The sequence below is a fragment of the Phyllobates terribilis genome, unplaced genomic scaffold (assembly GCF_046119375.1).
Source record: "Phyllobates terribilis strain yellow unplaced genomic scaffold, ASM4611937v1 Scaffold_3__8_contigs__length_932513732, whole genome shotgun sequence".
NCBI lineage: Eukaryota > Metazoa > Chordata > Amphibia > Anura > Dendrobatidae > Phyllobates > Phyllobates terribilis.
In genome coordinates, this window is record NW_027362763.1 from 126,011,448 (window position 1) to 126,035,258 (window position 23,811).

Sequence of the window (23,811 nt, forward strand, 5' to 3'; positions counted from 1 at the left end):
CCAGACCTCCTATGGCTGGAGTGTGTCAGCAGTTCCTGCAAGATGAAGGCATTGAAGCTATGGACTGGCCCGCCCATTCCCCAGACCTGAATCCGATTGAGCACATCTGGGACATCAGGTCTCGCTCCATCCGCCAACGTCACGTTGCACCACAGACTGTCCAGGAGTTGGCGGATGCTTTAGTCCAAGTCTGGGAGGAGATCCTACAGGAGACCATCCGCAACCTCATCAGGAGCATGCCCAGGCGTTGTAGGGAGGTCATACAGGCACGTGGAGGCCACACACAATACTGAGCCTCATTTTGACTTGTTTTAAGGACATTACATTAAAGTTGGATCAGCCTGTAGTGTGTTTTTCCACTTTAATTTTGGGGGTGACTCCAAATCCAGACCTCCATTGGTTAATAAAATTGATTTCCATTCAACTTTGTACAGAACAAAGTATTCAATGAGAATATTTCATTCATTCTGATCTAGGATGTGTTATTTGAGTGTTCCCTTTATTTTTTTCAGCAGTGTATATATATGTATATAAATAAAATGATATATATATATGTGTTTTTAAATATATACATATATGTGTGTGTATGTATGCTATATATACATATATATAATTTTATATAGCGCCAACATATTCCGCAGCACTTTACAATTAAGCGGGGACATATACAAACAATAAATTCAATACAAGGTAAGACAGTTTAACCCGTTACATCAGGAGTGAGGTCCCTGCTCGCAAGCTTACAATCTAGAATGTGACAAATTAACCACAAGTCTACTATTAGAGAAGGTTTTATTTCTCTTTCTGTCATGCCTTAAACATTCCATATTTTTAATATTTTCTTTCTTTAATGTAAACAGTTTTATAAAAAAATAAATAAATAAATAGATAAATGCAATCCTGTGTCATTGTTCCTATTGTTGCCTGTGTGGGTATGGGACGACTGCAGTCAGGTGATAGTCAGCGACCCTGTGAATGCTAATGGGGGTCCCGTCCTGAGTGGGAGGAAAGGTTCACGTGATCTGCCAGTGCTCAACACATTGAGCCCGATCCATCATCCTATAAGACGCTGCGCGCGGTTCATGAGCTTGTCCTGTTTTGTGACATTTTAGCCACAAGTTATATAAAATCTCTTGGGGGGGGGGGGCGGCAAAATTTATTTACGCAAATAATTTTTCAACTTTTCTTTTTTTAAAAAAAGTTGCAATTGATGAAAAATAACCAACGTAAAAATTATAACGTATAAAATAAACTTGAAAAAAAGGCAGAAATTACTAAACAATACGGCGCAAATAAAAAATAAGTGAGAAACGCCCCCAAAAAAGGCACGAATGCCATGATAAAGCCTGTGTGACTGTTTCTCTTCAGCCTCCGTGTGTTGGACACTTGTTACATAGCATCTGTTTCATACACACTGTTCTGTAGCATCACACTATCACTTTCACTATACAGTGATGTCTTTTGGACTCCACAAACATGGCCGCCTGTATCGCAGACACAAGGATAACACATTGTTCGCCCCCTAGCGGCTGCACAGCTCGAGAGGGCTGATGACGTATTTCCAGCTGTTTGTCCTCGGCAGGTGGGCGGGGCCTGGAATCCCGCTTCCTGCGCTCAGTGAGGCAGGTTGGGGATTGTTTGACCACCGTAGCTGTCCCGAGTGCCTGTGGTTGGTAGCGGTGGGGTCTCCGCGGAGGTGAGTGTCAGTATAACGGGCCGGTAAATGTCCTGCGCTTACACTGCTGTCTACATGACCGGGCGGGAAAGTCACCTTTACGAATTACCTCAGTTGCCCATAACCCAATTACAGCGCGCCTTTGATTTTGCCGGGGCCTATTGTGAAATGAAAGCTGCGCTGTGATTGGTTGGTATGGGCAGCGGACACTTTCTCATTTAGACAGTTTCATTCCTCTGTCCGAATAGTCTGCTTGTTCAGTGCCGACCACTGGGACCTCCTGCCGCCCCCCAAAATGAGTGTTACTGACCCCACTGATACAGACAGAGCGTGTGTGTCTACCTTGTGTCACAGTACATTTCTGCCTGCTGACAGTGAATGGAAACCGTTTTAATGGTGTGAACAGAGCTCTAGACATCAGTTTCTCAAGCTTTCCCCTTCTGTCCGGCTTCCATTCACTGACAGTGGTGTTAGAAGGGCCCTGTCATCTGATTCCTATTGCCGAAAACATGGGCAGCCAGAAAATAGAAGATCCGTCCGGAAACCAAACTAATTGGGCACAGGTTGCCCGGCCGGCTCTTCCCAGCGCTGCTAGAGGTGATTGACAAGTCTCTCCCATAGGGGGGGCGATGTGTCAATCACCTGCGGTGGTCTTGGGGTAAGAACGGGGTCAGCACCGGGCTCGTCTCATTCCCGGCCGGATCTTCTAACTATGTTTTTCTGAAATGCCAGAGCGAGCGTTTCAGAGAGGAATATACCCGGCTGCCCCTCTTGCTGCCCGCGGCACAACTCTGCTGACACGTTTGCTTTAAAAGTTAAACTAAAATATAATATAATTATTAAAGTCACAGACATTTTTAGTTCTATAAAGTTCACAGTTTTTCTTGCATTTAAAGGGGTGGTACAAAGTAATTTCCTTCTAAATCCCTTTCTATTTAGTGCCATAATGTAATCTATTTTCTAATACACTTGAATTAATAATCCCCTACCCTTCCTTAATTACACTATATAGCATAAGTAACTGTCACAGCTTCTACCCCATCCCTGAAACGAAGCGTTGTCAGTGACCTTCATTTCAGGAGCTGGGCTAGTCCCTGCGCCATATACACAATGATGACAGTGCGCTCTGTTGCCAGCTCAGATCAGCAGTAATGAACCGGCAACAGAGCGTTTTCAGAATACCCGGCATGCAGAGACCAGTGACGTCACTTGCTGGGGCATGTCTGGTCTCTACATACTGGGTATTGTGATAAAATACTCGGGGAAGGGGAGGGGCTGCTATATGTAAGCTCGGGCTTACAGCGTATGTGATGTCGTATACATATTAGATGAACCAGCTTTGAGAGAACTGTTGTACATTTTCTCATTTCCAGAGATTTTTTTTTAAGTTATTTTTTATTGCCTCACGAGCAATGGTTAAAAGAAAGGAATCGAGTCCACTGAACACAGTTGGAAATGGGAAGAGGGCGCGAGTTGACAACGATCATGAAGCCTCTGCTTCTACCTACGTGAATGGGGAATCTCAGTCAGTGAGTACAGATGCGGTGTTCCTTTTTATTCCATGCAGTTTTTATGGCTCATATGGCTGTGCCATAGTATTATAATGCATAGCATTGGGAAAGCTGGGTTAAAGAGACTGTTTCAGAAGGGGCCCAACTATAACCCAGCTTTTTCACTGAGCAAATCACAAAAGTGGAGGGGAGAATGGGAGAAAACTGGGCGACAAGTCGAGGAGGGAAACAGAAGACTTTGGGAACAATCCTGGGGGGGGGGGGGGGGGGGTGGAAGTGGAGACAGGAGATTTGATTTCTCAGGAGAAGGGAAATGAACATGTAATTTAATGAACAGTCGTAGATGGATCCAGACATGATAAAGGTTCAGCAGCTTATATACTGTGCTCTGATGAGGTCCTATGACATTTTGTCTGTGTAAGGTACATTTACAGTGCACGATTGTCAGGAATGAGCGATCCTAGCAGTTGCAGTTTCTAGACGATGGGGCAGTGTAAACAGACTGCCAATAACCTGGCGGACAAGCAAACCTCACCTATTTATCTATTTATTTGCTTAAAAATCATCATTCTCAGGAGAACAAAGTCCTGTTTAATCAATACTTACTGATGAGAACAGTCGACGTAAGGACGCCACCCCTAAATGGATCAGGCCTGACAACAGGTGGTGGCTCAGAAATGACACCTAGAAGCCATAACTTTACAAGAATTTTTTACAGAAAAAAAAAAAAAAACTTTGACAAAGAAATTACTTTTGATGATGGCTGCCTTGGCAAACTAGTAAGTTTATAATTGTTAAAGCAACAGTCAACATTTAAAGGAGTTGTCCTCTTTCAGAAAACTTTTCTCTATTTGCAGTTTGTTGCGCCGATGTCGGTCTCCATTGATTGGCTATAGTCGGTGTCATCACTGAGCTCTGCAGGTTAAGTGATGTAGACCAAGCAATTAGCTGAGCTCAGTGATTGGCTGCAGCAATGTCGATGGAGACCTTGGCAGCGGCGCAGCCTCAGGGTAAGTAATACTATTTGTTTTTTTTTACAAATCTTTGTATATAGGGAAAAGTTTTCTGAAAGAAGATGATGAAGTGAACAAAGTGGCTATTGATATTACTGGAATTAGCTTTGCATAAAGGAGAACGCTGTGTATCGATGTGATTGTGTTTTAGCAGGCCACCGCTGAAGTTGGCATTATTGAAAGCATTTCCTTGAAGAACTTCATGTGCCATGCAATGCTGGGGCCGTTCCAGTTTGGACCAAATGTTAACTTTATTGTTGGGAACAATGGAAGTAAGTAATGATGATGAGATCACGTTAACTAATAAAATAACAGTGTTGTGTGGATCCTGCCCGGTGTGCACCTTGTCACCGGCTTTGGCTCAGCCTGTTTGTCAGTGCTGTGTACATAGAGACTCATGTAACTTTGTCACTATTTTGCAAATAGAAACATACCTGTTCACATGCGTTCACAGAGAAGAATCTGCTGCAATCCTCAGCCTAGGCAATTTTATTTTTTTACACTAATACAGTGTAGCAAACTATCTGCTGCTGTTTAAAGGGTTCTTTCAGCAGCATTTTACTGAGTACATAGAGGGCCTTATTGGTGCTGTCATACTGATTTAAATGATATTACTGGTGAAGAAATCCATTTTGTAGATTTTCTTTAATCCATGTTTGAAGTTTCCTTGTATTCGTATCTTTGTGCATCGGGGCGGGACAGTGTGTAGGGTTTTCAGCTTTTCCTGTTCCCTCCGCTGTGTCTGGGTGTCTTGTTCTTTATTTAAAATTTCACGATGGCGCTGTCCTCTTGCAGATTGAGCTCTTAAAAGTTTTCAGGAAAATGGTGCCGGTGGCACTGAGCAATCTATGCATGTGCAACTGCCGGCGGCTGTGCATGCGTAGATTGCTCAGTGCAATGGCGCCATATTACTGAAGCCCACCCTTAGTCCTAGCCGCGGGTGGTGCTTGCGCAGATTGAGCTCTTTGAAGTCTTCAGGAAAATGGAGGCTGTGTATGCGTAGATTGCTCATTGCCACCGGTGCCATTTTACGGAAGCCCACCAGTTGGATCAATCTGCGCAAGCGCCATCCGCAGCTAGCGCTAATGGTAGGTTTTAGTAAAATGGCGCAATTGCATAGGACAATCTACGCATGCGCAGCCGCCACCGGCTGCAAAATACATAGATTGCTCAGTGCTATCGGCGCCATTATCCTGACTACTTCTAAGAGCTCAATCTGCGCAAAATTTTAAATAGAAAGAACAACCAGACACAGCGGAGGAGTCGGAACAAAGCTGAAGACCTTACATAAAGTCCCGCCCTGATGCACGACGATATGAATACAAGTAACTTCAAACACAGATTAAAGAAAATGTCCAAAATTTATTTCTTCACCTGAGGTATTATTTTAATCAGTATGACAGCGCCAATATGTCCCAGTCTATACTTTACTCAGTAAAATGCTGCCAACAGGTTCTCTTTAATTTACAGAGGATCGCTGCCACAATTGCTCTTTACAAATTAGATAAACAAGCTAGGTATTATCTATATGCTGCGCTTGTATGGCTGCTCCACTATGGACCGCGCTATATTTATGTGCAAATTACTCTTTCCTTTATTAAAGACTCTGGATAGCCTTGACACGGTGAAAAAAATATATATATTTTTACATACTGTTTGTTATCTTTAACTCTAAGGTAAAAAAAAAAAAGTTGCACTAACTTCGAGGCTCCAATTTTTTTCCTTCTTTTGCAGCCTGCTTCTAGTTTCAGACATTTTATAATGTGGGCATATCCCTCCCAGTAATACATGCTGGATGTGAGGTCTTTGTGGCGAGGATGATGTATCGGCACAGCTTCATTACTGATTTCATTTCTCCTGTAGTTCATGAGGGAACTCCTCCTTTTAGTGGAGTGTATGATTCTCCCTCCCATTGCAGACTGCCGAGTTCGCTTTCTTCTCTGTCTATACTCTGACACAGTCCAGCTTGTGTGATCTGCCCTCCCTGAAGACTTAGATACTTTCTTACCTCTCCACACTTTAATCTGTAGAGCAAGCAGCTCCCTGTTTTTACTTTGGACAATAAGATGAGGAAGTGCAGGGTACCGTCAGATCAGAATCATACAGAATATTTAGAAAGTCTTCGTAATGTTGCATTTGGGGAGAAAAGGACAAGGTGTCCTATTGAGATGTGTTTTTATAAGATGTATGAACAGTGTGTTCATAGCTGTACTCAGTGCTTTATATACAGTGCTGAGACCTGAGATCTTAGATTAGGGACAGATTTATTTATTTATTCTTTTTAAAGAGAGTCTGTCACCCGCAAAAACTCAAATTAAATCACTTATACAGTCATTTGGGCTCTTATCTCCTACAAAAGTCATATATCTGTAGTGTAGATTTCATTACTTTACTTTTACATAAAACATTTTTTTTTTTTTATCATCACATATGCTAATTAGTAGAGGTGAGTGGATCAATTCACGGGGCTTGGTCCAGTGTCCAGGTCAGGCGACTAGACAGGAGGCCCTCAAATCTCTTACTTTCCATCGTGCCTTGCTCGGCTTCTGATTAGCCAGGGCTGGCGCGACGTCATGTCAGATCATACAGATGCCGTTGCGCCAGCCCTGGCAAATCAACGCAGGAAGGTAAGAGATTCGCAGGCCTCCCTTCTAACCGCCAGGTGCCACTGACCGGGACGCTGGACTGCAATCCGGCAAATCGATCCCTTCAACTCTCCCAATTAGGGGTCCTCCGTGCACCCTTGACAAGGCATTTCAGGTGTGATTTTTATAGGTGCTCAAGTGGTTGAATTTGAGTTTTGGGGCTGACAGGTCTCTGTTTAGTAATGTCACACCTGTATCACATAATGTCTCAATTGTTAAGGATTCACATTAATTTCCCTTACTGTTCTGTTATGAAGGTGGCAAAAGTGCGGTTCTGACAGCTCTTATCGTAGGGCTCGGCGGGAAAGCTGCCATCACAAACAGAGGGACCTCAATCAAAGGCTTTGTGAAGGACGGAGAGACGTAAGTGTTACATATTTTCCCAAACATCTGTCTACTGGTCACTGATGCTGTAATCTGTCCTCGGAGAACCGTGTATATACAGGCTGTACGTACACAACACGTGTCGGCATTAACCCCTTAATGACTAGGTCTAAAGGGGCCATAATGACCAGACCATTTCTTTTTTTTCATCGTTTCCTTTTTCCTGTCCACGTGTCAGTACCTGTAACTTGTTGTTGTGTTTTTATATAGATTTAACTGTTCTCTTTTCACACCAAATATCCTGTTGAATGTAGCGTAACTATAGAAAGAAAAAGACCTGGTCCTGTTGAATGAATGAATTCAATTTATTAAGGATTTGCGTATACTTAATTGGAGTAAACGTAGTGTATTTTATATGAATATGAAACAAATTGTGTCTTTTTAGTACTTATTTTTGTTGCTGAGGGGAACTTAAAATAAAAATATTAGTATTTTAAAATGTGTGTGTACATAAATATACACACACATTATACACACAACAGTGTAATATACGTGTATGTCTATACACATATATATATACACACACACTGTTTATTACTATTTACCCGGGAGGACACATACAAGCATAGACAGTGCTTGTATTCTGCTGATAAACGTCATAGGCATGCAGGATTATTATTATTATTGCTGGCCTGGCTTCTGCTCACTCACTGATGTGTCCATGCCTTAATACAATGTTCATGACTGACGCAGTTACAGTTATGCTCAAAAGTTTACATACCCCGCAGAATTTTTCCTTTTTGGCCTTGTTTCAGAGAATATGAATGATAACAAAAAAACTTTTTGTCCACTCATGGTTATTGGTTGGTTGAAGCCATTTATTGTCAAACTACTGTGTTTTCTCTTTGTAAATCTTAATGACAACCAAAAATATCCAAATGACCCTGATCAAAAGTTCACATACCCTGGTGATTTTGGCCCGATAACTTGCACAGAATTTGACACAAATGGGTTTGAATGGCTACTAAAGGTAACATCCTCACCTGTGACCTGTTTGCTTGTAATCAGTGTGTGTGCATAAAAGCTGAGTGAGTTTCTGGGATCCAGACAGACTCTTGCTTCTTTCAACCAGCCACTGACGTTTCTGGATTGTGAGTCATGGGGAAAGCAAAAGAATTGTCAACGGATCTACGGGAAAAGGTAGTTGAATTGTATAACACAGGAAAGGGATACAAAAAAATATCCAAGGAATTGATAATGCCAGTCAGCAGCGTTCAAACTGTGATTCACAAATGGAAAATCAGGGACTCTGTAAAAACCAAACCACGGTCAGGTAGACCAACAAGAATTTCGGCCACAACTGCCAGGAAAATTGTTCGGGATGCAAAGAAAAACCCACAAATAACATCAGCTGAAATTCAGGACTCTCTGAAAACTAGCACTTGAAGAAAAATGGGCTGCATGGTCGTCGAGTCGCCAGAAGAAAGCCATTACTGCGCAAATGCCACAAAGTATCTCGCCTACAATATGCCAAACAGCACAGAGACAAGCCTCAAAACTTCTGGAACAAGGCAATTTGGAGTGATGAGACCAAAATTGAACTTTTGTCCACAACCATAAACGTTACATTTGGAGAGAGGTCAACAAGGCCTATGATGAAAGGAATACCATTTCTACAGTAAAGCATGGAGGTGGATCGCTGATGTTTTGGGGATGTGTGCGCTACAAAGGCACAGGAAACTTGGTAAAAGTTGAAGGAAAGATGAATGCAGCACGTTATCAGCAAATACTGGAGGCAAATTTGCACTCATCAGCCTGTAAGCTGTGCATGGGATGTGCTTGAACGTTCCAACATGACACAATGATCCAAAACACAAGGCCAAGGCGACCTGTCATTGGATACAGCAGAACAAAGTGAAGGTTCTGGAGTGGCCATCTCAGTCTCCTGACCTCAATATCATTGAGCCACTCTGGGGAGATCTCAAGCGCACAGTTCATGCTAGATAGCCCAGGAATTTACAGGAACTGGAGGCTTTTTGCCAAGAAGAATGGGCAGCTTTACCATCTGAGAAAATAAAGAACCTCATCCACAACTACCACAAAAGACTTCAAGCTGTCATTGATGTTAGAGGGGGCAATACACGTTATTAAGAACTGGGGTATGTGAACTTTTGATCAGGGTCATTTGGATGTTTTTGGTTGGTTTTGTATAGGTTTTGCAGTTCTCTTACAGATATTTAACATCTGCTCTTTGCTTTCAGTTCAGCCGACGTCTCCATAAAATTGCGGAACAGAGGGAACGATGCGTTTAAAGCTGCCGTTTATGGAGAGTCCATTATCGTGCAGCAGCGCCTCACAACAGATGGGGGGCGCAGTTATAAGCTGAAGAGCTCCTCAGGTAGATGCTGACATTGTGCACCATACATCCTATACACTCTGTTCACATGCAGCAGGTTTGTTGCTTCCATCCCAAATGCATGAATGGGATTGTATCTGCAGAAAGTACATGGATTACAAGCCCTGTTCAGATTAGAGGGACAGTCCCAGTAAATTCTTCAGCAAATCTGCCACTTATGAATATGTCCCAACATGTTTTCTTTCAATATGTGGTAGGTACTCCATTAGACTCATTCAGGGGCTGCGCATTACTGTTATTGCACTCAGTGACGGAGTCCATATTTTTCAGTGGCATCACAGAGTGATGCTGCCATCTGCTGACTACAATTATTATGTTTTGTCTAATAGGGGGGCACAATCATCAAAGTGGGCACTCTACTTTTTATTTTCACTAGTTTTTGATGTTCTTACCTAACCCCGTCCCAACATATAACGTACTGGTACATCATATGCCGGCTCCCTGACTTCGATGCGGGCTCTCACTCCGAGCCTGGCAGATGATGGCTGATTTACTCAGCCATCATGTGCCTTTTAGCAGCTGTGGATGGAGCATAGCTGTTAAGCAGGTGGGCACGTTACTCCACAATCCCATCTGTGCGCCTTGATGTGATCGCGCAGCGCTAATGGGTTGCCATGACAGCTAGGGGTCTTCTGAAGACCCCCCATGCCTGTCATTACGATACTCCTGTGTAAGCCAGCGTTTAGCTGGCGTTCACAGGAGATCATGATTTTCCCTAAACATAGCAATGCTGATGCCCTGATATGTATAGCACAAGCAGTCAGACGAGCGCAGCTTCAAGTCCTCTCAGGGGACTATTAAATACAGTAAAAAAAGTGGGGGAAAAATTCTTAAAAATGTGAAAAAAAATGAGACGCAAGTTCAAATCTCCCTCTTTTTTTTTTTTTTGCTCCATTAAAAATAAAACAAAAAAACTACATATTTTGTATTGCTGCATTTGTAAAAGCCCGATTTATCAAAACAAATAAATTCGATCTGTAAATGGTATAACGAGAAAAAAAATCAAAACGCCAGAATTATATTTTTGGTCACTGCAACATTGCAATAAAGTGCAATAAGAGGCGATGAAAAGATTGTATCTACCCCAGAATGATATCAGTCAAAACGTCATCTCAGCATGCAAAAAATACACCCTCACCCAGCCCAAGATCCCGAAAAATGGAGACAATACGGGTCTCAAAAAATGGCAACAAAAGCAAAAAAAAAAAAGTTTTTTTTTTCAACAATTAAACAATAAAAAAATTATACATGTTTGGTATCTGCAAATTCATACTGACCTGGCGAATCATATTGCCAGGTCAGTTTTACTGTATAGTGAACATAGTAAATAAATTTCACAATTTTTTTTTTTTTTTTTTTATTACAGTAAACTGAATGGTGTGATTCTAAAGTACAACTTGTCCCCTTAAAAAAAAAACAATCCCTCATTCGGCAATGTTGACGGAAAAATAAAGTTATGGCTCGTGTAAAAAGGGGAAAAAAATGAAAAATTGCCCATGTCTGAAGGGGTTAAAATAAAATTTACTTTTTACTTTAGGGGCACTGGTTTCTACTAAGAAAGAGGAACTCATCGCAGTCCTTGACCATTTCAACATACAGGTAATATGACTATAATTGCATGATGAGGTTTTCCATTTCTTCCTTATTTGCTGAATGCAAAAAGTAATAGACTTGTGGACTGCGGCATGAAACTGCACAGACTTTGCTTGCGGCCATGGAGGGGAGAGTTGATGTGACTCGATTTGCACGTCCCATTCCAGCTGCACGGGAGAAAGATTACCCCCTCTTACCTCCAGACATCCATGGCTCTTCTTTTGATTAGCCGGCCTGGCGGTGCGTTGGATGTGTCACGATGCAGTGATGATGTCACGTCAGGCCGGCTAATCAAAAGAAGATCCATGGATGCCAGGAGGTGAGATGTTGTGTTTCCGTGCTGCGGTCTCAGACCACTGTCATGGCTGATGGAACAAGACGTGCAAATAAATTTGCACCAACTCTAAAAGTTTCACAGCTTCCTTTAATCAAGGTTCGAGCAATCGTACATTGTGACAAAAGGACAAGGCATTTAAAGGGGTTGTCAGGTGGCAACTTGCTTTCAATGATTTGCAGACTAGATGGTAGCTTATTGATCAGTGGGGGGGGTCCAACCGCACCTATTGCACTTTTTTAATTTATATATGGCTATGTGCCCACGATGCAGAAATGAAGCAGAAAATTTCTGCAGCATTTCTGCATCTCCCTGGCAGAAAAAAACGCATGCAGATTGTGCATGCGTTTTTCCTGCAGAATACATGCGGATCCACATGCGGGTTCACATGCGTTTCCGCATGCAGATTGACAAGCGCTTTCCAGGCGATAGCATCACTTGGAAAGTGCTTGACAACTAGGTCACACTGTATAAATCCATGCAAACAGCATGGATTTATACAGTGTGAACCGTAAAAATGAAAACAAATAAAGCTATACTCACCCCCGATGCCCGGCGTGGCTGCAGCGCTGCTTCCTGGCTGGTTCCCGGCTGCCGGCATATCGCGAGACAGAGCGGTGAAGGGCCTGCGGTCACATGACTGTGACGTCACCGAAGGTCCTTCAGCGCTGCTGGCATTCAGAGATAAGACGCCGGACAGGTGACTATAAACTTTATTTGTTATTTTATTCTTTTTTTACAGGTACAATGGTACCCAGGTCTGGATGAGAGTCTCCTCTCCTCCAGAACTGGGTACCATCCGCACATAGAGACGCATAGAAGCCGCTTGTACAAATGTACAGTCGCGGTTTCTGTGCGTCTCAATGCAAGTCAATGGCGGGAGTTCCGCTGCACTTCCGCAAAATTAAATGACATGCTGCGGATTTTTGTACGCAGCATAAGCGCTGCGGAAAAATCCGCAGCATGTGCATAGAACATGCGGAATCCCCTTGGGGACCATGGGGTGCGGATTACCTAGCGTTTCACAAGCATTTATGCTGCGGAAATTCCGCAGCATAAACGCTTGAAAAACGCTACGTGGGCACACAGCCTTAGTCAATAACTTTTTATCCCCGTTACAAAATGGAGCGGCAGGTTGGATGCCTGACTATGCCTCCACTCGTTCTCGCGCACAGCAGCTTCTTAAGAGAATGAATGGAGAGGAAGTAGTTGAACGTACAGGGATAAAAGTTCCCCGTCCTGCCGATGGGTGCAGTTCCCAGGGGTCGGACCCCCCCCCCCCCAACGATCCTTGTTATCATCTAGTGTCGGACTGGGGTGCCAAGGGCCCACAAGTAGCATCAACTCCAGAGCCCCACTTTTCAGCTACATGCCAATGTGACGTTATCCTCAATCAGAAATTTCTATAGCAATAAACTGGGTAGATTATTAAATGAATAAGACGCCGCCTTTGTCTGCACATAGTGATTCAAGTATATTGTGCCAAGTACTGCTGATATAATAGGGTGGTGGCCCACCAGAGGATTCCCCTGTTCTCCTGTGGGCCAGTCCAAGCCTGTTATTATCTATCCTGTTTTTACTGGAGAAACCTTTTAAATAAATGACAATAAAATGTTATGATTGATATCTTACCCATAGATTCCCCCCTCCTGTCATAGTGCTGTAATTTTTCGCCCTCTTGGTTAATATTCTGTGTATCTTGCACCCAGTCCTAGTCTTTGTGCTTCTCTTCAGGTGGACAATCCAGTGTCTGTCCTAACACAGGAGATGAGCAAGCATTTCCTGCAGTCTAAGAACGAGGCCGACAAATATAAGGTGAGTCCCATACAGCCCAGGGGGAAGTTTCATCATTGCAGAACATTTTTGTCATGTGTGCCTACGCTAAACTTATTAACCACTTTTATTTTTTTTTTCCTTTCTTTTATTACCTATGCCATGTCTGTTAAGGGGACTAAGAAAAGAAAAAGAGGGAAGATTAATGGAGAAATATAAAAGTTTGATTTGCACTCTTTTGCCAATCCAAAAATAGAAAAAGAAATTAATATTACTGCGTCCACTAAAGTATAATTTATGACAAATGAAATTAATTAATATGATTAACCCTTTAAGGACCGAGGAATTAATCTGTCGCCTCATTGGGGGACACAGGACCTTGGGTGTTATGCTGCTGTCCACTAGGAGGCGACTCTATGCTTATCTGAAAAAGATTAACTGTGGCTCCTCCTCTGCAGTATACACCCCCGGACGGCATCAGCCTACTCCAGTTTTCCCTTAGTGTCGCAAGGAGGCACACCTCAGACCTTCACTCGTCCCTCGCTTCAGCACGAGATTACAGATGTAGAAAAGAGGGTCTCTTAAGAGACCCCCGGCATGGCTCCTTCCTCTGCCCCCTACTATAGGGTGCACAGTTGAAGTTGAGATGGCGTAGCCACCGTGCTGCTCCTTCTCCGGCCTCTCGGGTCAGGCTCGAAGTTGAGAATCCCCCTCCTTCCCCAATTCCCTCGGTCTTGGTCTGAAGTTGAGGCGAGGACAAAGCCCCCTGACAGGTGACAGCGGCACCCTCCCTAATCCCCCCTGGGGGTATTAGGTTGAGACACCATCAGGTAGGGCCTGGACGGCAGCATCTGCAGCTCTCTCCAGCCAGCACACTGCAGCCGAGGACCAGCTGCAATACAGGAGCCCCAGTCTGTCTGTGGGACCCTGTAGGAGCCGGGGGGAGTACAGGCAGCCATGGCACACACAGGCACAGCCCTTCACAGGCCCTGCACCTGCGGCAGCTTTTCATCTTAAGCGTCTAAGGGGGACTCTTTTCAGAGACCCCCTCCCACTTATGTCCCCACCGCCATTCTGCCTTTCAATCCGGGGGGGGTCCTGTTCTGATCTAGCCCCCCCTAGCCGAAGCCGCCGCCCATTTTCCGCCCCCCGGATGACTATTTTTACTCACTGCGGTGTCACACAGGGGGCGGATCTAGGCTGCAGGGCGCGCATCTCCATAGCAACTGCCGCCCTTGCAGCGCTCCGCCCCCCTTCTCCTTCATCTCTGCAAGCAGGAGAAGAGCCACGGCGGCCATCATAAGCTGCAGGACACATACAGGCCAGCCAAGTCTCCGGGGAGGCACAGGACCAGGCTCTTTCAGCGCTGTTCACAGGGGCACATTGGTGGGGTAAGTTCACAGTCTGAGTTACCTCAGCTGTGAATTTTAGTACTCTGTATCCTCCTCTGCACAGTTAGCCCTTTTGCATAGCCACTCCAGGTGCACTATGCCGGGCTCAAAGTCTAAGAAAACCAGGCAGGACTGCTTTTACTCTTTCTGTACAGCCTGCAGTCATGCTCTTCCCAGCGGCAGCACATATCCGCATTGCAAGGATTGTACTCAGACTACTGTGCCGGAGTCCCAAGTAGCCCCTACCAACCCTTCAGTGTCTAATCCTACGCCGGAATGGGTCACTCAAATGTCACAATCTATGACACAGTCCATAGATAACATGACCTCCAAATTGCTTCAGGCTCTGCAAAGCCATACCTCGACTATGAATGCTACCCAACAAAGGGAAAACCGGACGCAGTCACATACTGACCCAGGCACATCCATGTCAAGGTCAGGACGCAAGCGCACCCACAGGTCACGCTCATCTGCGTCATCCCATAGCACACGGTCATCCCTGTCTAGGGAGAGATACCGTAGTCACAGGTCATCTACACAGTCCCCTACCAGGGACAGACATGATATTTCTACGCACCAATCTCCGTCCAGAGAAATCCCTCATTGTGGGTCACCTAGGACACACCTTAGTGATACACAGGAGTCAGAAGGCGTCTGCAATTTGGACTCAGACAAGGAAACTGATGGATCCCTAACTCCAATCCCACCTAGCAATGCAGCGCTAGTTGAGGACATAATCTCGTCCATACATCGGGTGCTGGACATCTCTGATCCGATTCCGGACGCACCACAAAATAAGATTTCATTTGAAGGAGCTCTGAAACCACCTAAGGTTTTCTTGCATCATCCAGAATTTAAATCTATCCTCACAAAACAATTCTCACAGCCTCACAAGAAGCTTAACAATCGCAAGTTTCTGGAGGCCCGTTACCCCTTTCCAAAGGAAACGACCAAAGAATGGGCAGACACTTCTTTCACTGCCAGATAGCTCAACCCTTAGGGATGCAGCAGACAGGCAGGTAGAAAGTATGGCTCGCTCAATTTGCGAAACCACAGGGGCCTCCCTAGCCCCCGCGTTCGCTTCAGTCTGGGCAGCCAAGGCCATACTGGCTTGGGCAAAAAATCTACAAACTGGCCTCCAAGCTTCTGCCCCTGAACTGTCGGACCAAGCAGTTCAGATAGCAGTTGTGGCAGATTACATGCTTCATGCAGCTCTGTATTCTGCAAGAGGTGCAGCGGGCGCAATATCACACGCCATCACAATTCGGCGTATCCTTTGGCTGCGTGAATGGAAAGCGGACGCAGCCTCAAAGAAGTCCCTCACGCACCTTCCATACCTCAGCGGTCGACTTTTCGGTGAAAGCTTGGACACGATGATATCCAATGCCAAAGGGGGTAAGAGTACCTCTCTTCCCCAACTGAAACCCAGGCGCAATTATAACAAGCGTAACCAAGCTCGCTTCCGATCCCTTCGGAACTCTTCTAGCTGGTCCTTTTCACGGCCACCACAAAATAACAGCCGCTTCACACGCAGGGAAGACTCGAGGCCGACACAAACGTCGGACAAATCCTGGCAGTCAAAGGCAGGCCACTAAAAATCAAAAGGAGGAAAATCCTAAGAATTTCTCCTCATCATGACTCACGGACTCAGGAAGACACTCCACCTGTAGGAGGCCGACTTTTACTCTTTCATCAAGTCTGGCTACCTATTACAGAAGACAAGTGGGTCAGGGAACTAGTATCTTCAGGATACAAAATAGACTTCACTTCCAACTCACCAAACAGACTCCTTATATCTGTACCCCCAAAATCGCCAGTAAAAGCTTGCGCCTTCCACCAAGCGGTCTCATCGCTTCTTCAAGCACGAGTCATAGTACCTGTTCCTGCAGCCGAGCGCTTCCAGGGGTTCTACTCCAATCTTTTCGTAGTCCCCAAGAAAGGAGGAGGGGTACGCCCCATACTAGACCTAAAACAACTCAACAAATATGTACGAGTACGTTACTTCCGTATGGAGTCCCTCCGGTCAATCATTGCATCCATGGAAAAATCAGAATATCTCGCCTCCATAGACATACAAGATGCATACCTGCATATACCGATTGCACCTGCCCATCAGAGATTTCTCAGGTTCGCAATCGACCAGGACCACTACCAGTTCGTGGCTCTCCCGTTCAGACTCTCCACGGCTCCCAGAGTGTTTACCAAAGTCATGGCAGCCACCATGCACCTTCTACACTCCAGAGGCATAGTAGTCTTTCCATACCTGGACGATCTCCTCGTCAAGGCTTCTACCTTCAAGGACTGCGAGCTCAGTGTCTCAATCACAATCGACACCCTGAGTCGCCTGGGTTGGTTAGTCAACCTACAAAAGTCATCACCAACCCCAAACCAGTCTCTAACATTCCTGGGAATGCTATTCAATACCTCCAAGGGCCTAGTGCTTCTCCCCAAAGACGAGGCACTGCCTCTCCGTCTAGGAGTTCGCACCCTTCTCAGCAAACCCCCTCGATCTCTCCGGTTTGCAATGAGAGTCCTTGGCAAGATGGTGGCGGCAATAGAAGCGGTTCCATTTGCCCAGCTTCACCTCAGACCTCTCCAACTAGACATTCTCAAGTCATGGGACAGGAACCCTTCTTCTCTCGACAGGAAGTTCCAGCTGACGTCGTCAACCAGGAAGTCCCTTCACTGGTGGCTCAACCGGACTTCTCTAACAAAAGGGAAATCTTTTCTCCCAGGTCAATGGAAGGTCCTGACCACCGACGCAAGCCTGACAGGTTGGGGTGCAGTACACCTACACCACAGAGCACAGGGCCAGTGGTCTCCAGCGGAAGCAACCTTGCCCATCAACATCCTGCAGATTCGTGCCATCCTCCTGGCGTTGAGAGCCTTCCATCACTTACTGGCAGCCTCTCACATCAGAGTACAATCAGACAATGCCACAGCCGTGGCATATGTCAATCACCAAGGAGGAACCCGCAGTGCCAGAGCGATGTGAGAGGTTACACGCATCCTTCACTGGGCAGAGAAAACGAGCTCCATTATCTCTGCGGTCCACATTCCGGGTGTAGACAACTGGGAAGCAGACTTTCTCAGCCGACAAGAAATAGACTCTGGAGAGTGGGCTCTCCATCCCGAAATCTTCCAACAGATCTGCCATCGTTGGGGCACTCCATACTTGGACCTAATGGCGTCTCACCTCAATGCCAAAGTCTCCAACTTCATGGCCAGAACACGCGACCCGAGAGCTCTTGCGGCGGACGCCCTGGTTCAGGACTGGACCCAGTTCCAGCTCCTGTACATTTTTCCACCTCTCCCCCTGATTTCCAGAGTGGTGAGAAAGATCAAACAGGAGGGAGTACCAACCATCCTAATCGCACCGGACTGGCCCAGGCGTACATGGTACGCCGACATCGTACGACTCACAGCATACGTCCCCTGGCGTCTTCCCGTCCGCCCGGATCTTCTGTCACAAGGCCCGTTCTACCACCAGAACTTAGAGGCCCTCAATTTGACGGCGTGGCCATTGAGACCTGGATTCTAACCCAGGCAGGTTTTTCGCCAGACGTCCTTAAAACCATGATCAGAGCACGAAAACCAACCTCGGCCAAGATTACTACCGTACCTGGAAAGCCTTCTTTACCTGGTGCGAATCTCGTAACCAGACCCCACTCCCTTATTCCCTACCCAGGGTACTCGGTTTTCTCCAATCGGGTCTGGAAGCCAGACTATCCCTGGCCTCCCTTAAGAGCCAGGTCTCAGCTCTTTCAGTACTTTTTCAAAAATGCATTGCTCATAAACCGCAAGTAAGAACATTTCTCCAGAGGGTTTCCCGATTGGTTCCCCCCTACAGACGACCTCTAGAAGCGTGGGACCTCAACCTGGTGCTGACTGCATTACAGGAAACACCCTTTGAACCCCTTAGGGAAGTCCCACTCCGTCTTCTATCCCAGAAAGTGGTTTTCCTCGTGGCAATCACCTCGCTACGCAGGGTGTCTGAACTCACGGCACTCTCCTGCAGACAGCCTTTCCTGATTTTTTTTCAGGACAAGGTAGTCCTTCGTACGGTTCCATCCTTCCTTCCGAAGGTTGTATCCAGCTTTCATCTCAATGAAGAAATTTCACTACCATCCCTCTGTCCGGTTCCGGTTCATAGAGTGGAAAAGGCTTTGCATACACTTGACCTTGTCAGGGCACTGTGTATCTATGTGTCTAGGACTACGCCCTTCCGGAAGTCTGATTCTCTTTTCCTTCTTCTGGAAGGTGGCCACAAGGGTCTACCAGCTTCCAAAGCTACCCTTGCCAGGTGGATCAAATCCACCATACAAGAGGCCTACCGCCTCAAAAATTCGCCTATTCCAGCAGGTATTACGGCACATTCTACACGTGCGGTAGGGGCCTCCTGGGCCCTTCGGCACCAGGCTTCGGCACAACAAGTGTGTAAGGCAGCCACTTGGACTAGCCTACACACATTTACAAAACCCTACAACGTTCATACCCAGTCCTCAATAGATGCGAGCCTGGGCAGACGTGTTCTGCAGGCGGCGGTGCCCCAATTGTAGGGACCCGTCTACACAATATTCGTCCATTGCTTCCCACCCAGGGACTGCTTTGGGACGTCCCAAGGTCTGGTGAATACACAAAAATCTCCTTTTTTGCCCTTTTATGTTTTACTCACCTTCTTCCGAGAGACATTTTTTTTTTTTTTTTATTCAAATCGGCAAACGTATGGAGACACACTTCTTGCTGGACGAGTTTGTAGGTTTGAGTGGCCCCATTTATTTTCCCTTATAAATATACCGAGACACGGGAAAGAGAGTCCAAATGGGATGAAATGTTGAAAAAAGAATTGCATTTCCACCCGAGCTTCTTGGCCTGTTTGTTTTTTTTTTTACGCCCTTCTACTTGGTCAGTTAGATTACGGCGAAGCCAAACATGCATCCATTTTTTTTCTTTTGCTTTGTGTCGTTATTTTACCAGAACCCTTAACATTTTTTTTCTGTTGATGGGGCTGAGTGAGGGCATTTTTTTTTTTTTTCTTTTTTTTTTTTTCTTTTTTTTTTTTTAAACTTGGTGAGCTGACATTTTTATTGATGGCCATTTCATCTACATACAATGCTTTCATTTCTTATTACATTTTTTTTAGGGAGGTGAGGTGACAAAAAAAAAACAAAAACCACACAATTCTGGCGTCTTGTTTGTTTTTCTCTTTACGGCGTTTACCAATCGGGTTATTTAATTTTTTTTTTTTTTTTAATGAAGGAAAACGGCGGTGATATTTAGAATTTATATATATATATATATATATATATATATATATATATATATATATATATATATATATTATATTTTAACCATTTTTCTATTTTGAAATTTTTTTTTACTTCGTTTAAAAAAAATAAATAAAATTTAGTCCCTTTAGGGCAGTGGTCCCCAACCTTTTTTGCACCAGGGACCGGCTTGAAGCAAGATCATTTTTCCATGGCCCAGCAAGGAGGGGGTGGGGTGGGCGGGGCTTTGGTCATATGGGGGCGGGGTAATGGAGGGATTTGGAGTTTAGTGCATACTTATCATATAGTGTAGACCAGGTCCCTGCCAGGAGCCCCACATAATGTGCTGTGCCAGGAGCCGCATCACTGAGGCCCCATCACGCCCTGCAGCAGGACAGGGCAGCTGTCCTGACAGCTGCTGTTCAGCTGCATTTACTTCATCCCAGGGGCGGACACAGACTGTAGTGGGCCCCTGTGCAAGAAATTTTTGGGGGCCCCCCCCACCCTTCATAAGGCAACAAAGTTATGTAAACATAACCCCCCCATGTGCATCTCTCACCCCCCCATGTGCAGCTCACCCCCGTGCATCTCTCATCCCACCCCCGTGCATCTCTCATCCCCCCCCCGTGCATCTCTCATCCCCTCCATGCATCTCTCATCCCCTCCGTGCATCTCTCATCCCCCCCCGTGCATCTCTCATCCCCCCCCGTGCATCTCTCACCCCCCCCCGTGCATCTCTCACCCCCCCCCCCGTGCATCTCTCATCCCCTCCGTGCATCTCTCATCCCCTCCGTGCATCTCTCATCCCCCCCGTGCATCTCTCATCCCCCCCGTGCATCTCTCATCCCCCCCGTGCATCTCTCATCCCCCCCGTGCATCTCTCATCCCCCCCCGTGCATCTCTCACCCCCCCGTGCATCTCTCACCCCCCCGTGCATCTCTCATCCCCCCCCGTGCATCTCTCATCCCCCCCGTGCATCTCTCATCCCCCCCGTGCATCTCTCATCCCCCCCGTGCATCTCTCATCCCCCCCGTGCATCTCTCATCCCCCCCGTGCATCTCTCATCCCCTCCGTGCATCTCTCATCCCCTCCGTGCATCTCTCATCCCCTCCGTGCATCTCTCATCCCCTCCGTGCATCTCTCATCCCCTCCGTGCATCTCTCATCCCCTCCGTGCATCTCTCATCCCCTCCGTGCATCTCTCATCCCCACCGTGCATCTCTCACCCCCCCGTGCATCTCTCATCTCTCCCCTCCCATGTGCATCTCTCCCCTCCCCCCATGTGCATCTCTCATCTCTCCCCTCCCTCCCATGTGCATCTCTCATCTCTCCCCTCCCCCCCATGTGCATCTCTCATCTCTCCCCTCCCCCCCATGTGCATCTCTCATCTCTCCCCTCCCCCCCCATGTGGATCTCTCATCTCTCCCCTCCCCCATGTGCATCTCTCATCTCTCCCCTCTCCCCCATGTGGATCTCTCATCTCTCCCCTCCCCCATGTGCATCTCTCATCTCTCCCCTCCCCCATGTGCATCTCTCATCTCTCCCCTCCCCCCATGTGCATCTCCCATTCCCCCCACTCCTAGTTAATTGTATTTAAAAAAAATAAAACTTGTTATACTTACCCCCATGCGATCCCTGCAGAATCCTGGCGCTCGTCCAAATCGCTGACACCAGGTTCTCCTGACTTCCGGCCATGTGACGGCGCCGTCACATGACCGGAAGTCAGGGGAATCATGAAGGTGCTGCCGCAGCAGCGCAGCGCTAAGATGTCCCGGACCCGGCGCTTAGCATGCGGCCGGGGGCCCCATGAGGAGAGAGACGCACAAGAGGGGGGCTCCGAGGGGGCTCCTACCGGCCGGGCCCCATACTGGAGTCAGGGCAGTCATGCCCTGATGGCGGCCCTGCTGGAGGCTGGAGGGGCCCCCGCGGACCGGCTGAAAAACCCCAACGGCCCGGTCCTGGTCCGCGGACCGGCGGTTGGGGACCTCTGCTTTAGGGGACTTGATCCTGCGATCAATATCGATGTACATAGTGAAAATTTCGGTCTCCTATGGAGCTCAGCCTGAGCTTCACAGGCAGACTGAAGTGACTCCAACGGGGATCTTTAGCAGACTCTCATCTAATAATAGTAATATGGAATAAAAAGCGATCAAAATGTACATACCCCAAAATGATACCAATAAAAAAAAAAAAAAATACAGCTCACCACATAAGAAAAAGGAAAATATAAAAAATTGACATCTCTAAAAATGGCGACAACTTTTTTTTTCATTTTTTTTTTACAAAGTTCATCATTTTTTTAAACCACTTACTATGAAGGAAACTGTACCAGTTGATTATTACTGCGTTTGGAGCAGTCAGTAATCGCCCGATGGGGCGCCAAATGATAAATTCTCCTGCCTTGCAATCTGTTTGCTCGTTTCCTTGGATTTATAGCAATTTATTCTGTTTTTTATTTAAGTTTTTTATGAAGGCAACGCAATTGGATCAGATGAAGGATGATTATTCCTACATCATGGAGACCAAGACCAGGACTCACGATCAGATCAATTTTGGGGTGGAGGTAAGACGCGGCAGGATCATCTTAAATCATTTCACTATCTCTGCTTTCTGTCAGTGAAGAGAAACCTCTTTATGTTCAGAGGTTTTAAAAAAGACCTGACCCTTATTGCTGACACCGCTGGGAGCTTATGTTAGTGTGAACATTGCTCTATAAGAAACAGAAATCTCTGCTATTCCAGACACATTCAGCGAGCAGAGGGGTTATAAGCCGGATGTAACAACCACTTTAACGCACTTGTCCCTCTCTAGAAAATCCCAGTCCATAGTTGCCGTATATTATAACGAAACAAAATGCACCTTACTCACCTTCCCCAGGTCCGCCGCTGGTTCTCTGTTGCTGTTTCTCGTGTCTGTTATTGTCTGACGTCAGGATGACAGCGCTGCAGCCAATTACTGAGCTCAGCGCCTCTTGCCAAGTAGACAAGCTGCCGAGCTCTGATTGCCTGCAGCGCTGTTGATGTGACAATAACAGACACTGGGAGCTGCGTTGGAGACTCAGCACGTGACCTGGGGAGGGTGAACAAAGAAAAGTATTTTTATTTATTTACATTTTTTGCAAAAAAAATATTAACCAGGCCGTAGCACAGATTCTAAAATGCATTTTTTACTGCAAAGGAGTCAGTCCTGTTTTACTGACTGTTGTCTCATCCCGATGTAGAGGCTTCATGAGTTGAAGCGAGATTGCGTGGAAAAAGAAGAAAAGTTTAAAAATCTGGCTTCATTGGGGGAAATGAAGGAGAAACTGGAGGATCTGAAGCGAAAAATGGCCTGGGCCATGGTAAGACTTTCCCCTCCCCGAGTCCCATTTCTCTGGTTAGTGAGTCAAACTGAGCTCTTAAGTCACTGGGAGGCTAATGCTTAAAGGGGTTGTCCAGTACATTTTATTACCCCCTCCAATGTACCAATGTATCCCCCCCAGGGCCCCTAAGGGTTTTTGTAATTACCTTCTGTTGCAGTTATTGCCTGTGAGTGGCGCTATCACTGGCTGCTCACAGGCATCACGTGACACCCGGCTGCAGCTGGCTCTGACACCCGCTGATGTCACGTCATGGTTTCGGATGCAGCCGGGGGTCTCTCTCTTCTGCGCTCCCCGCGGTGGATGCTGGGTTGTGGGCGGGGTTACTTCCCACATTACACCCAGCATCCACCGCGCAATCTCCCTCTCCTTGTTCACTGGGAAAGCTCGCGGTGGATGCTGGGTGTGACGCATGGGGTAACCCCGCCCATAGCCCAGCATCCACTGCGGGGAGCGCGTCACTGATGTCACGCCTCACTTGACGTGACATCAGCGGCGGGTCACGTAATGCC

The 23,811-nt window shown here is 46.3% G+C and overlaps 1 protein-coding gene across 3 annotated transcripts in view; it reads left to right on the top strand.

Annotated features, from left to right (window-relative positions):
- Window positions 1-1,558: 1,558 nt before the first annotated feature.
- The window catches only part of SMC6 (structural maintenance of chromosomes 6), a 75,665-nt gene continuing 53,412 nt past the window's right edge, over window positions 1,559-23,811 (top strand). Inside the window, exons 1-9 of one of the 3 annotated variants that reach the window (XM_073674123.1) lie at window positions 1,559-1,696; window positions 3,049-3,204; window positions 4,351-4,471; window positions 7,102-7,207; window positions 9,430-9,566; window positions 11,122-11,183; window positions 13,246-13,326; window positions 22,403-22,504; window positions 23,162-23,281. In XM_073674123.1, coding sequence (XP_073530224.1) covers window positions 3,088-3,204; window positions 4,351-4,471; window positions 7,102-7,207; window positions 9,430-9,566; window positions 11,122-11,183; window positions 13,246-13,326; window positions 22,403-22,504; window positions 23,162-23,281 — 846 coding nt within the window. In that variant the 5' untranslated portion in view covers window positions 1,559-1,696; window positions 3,049-3,087. The remainder of the gene's footprint in view (window positions 1,697-3,048; window positions 3,205-4,350; window positions 4,472-7,101; window positions 7,208-9,429; window positions 9,567-11,121; window positions 11,184-13,245; window positions 13,327-22,402; window positions 22,505-23,161; window positions 23,282-23,811) is intronic. The other 2 variants (XM_073674124.1, XM_073674125.1) reach the window with 2 other exon arrangements.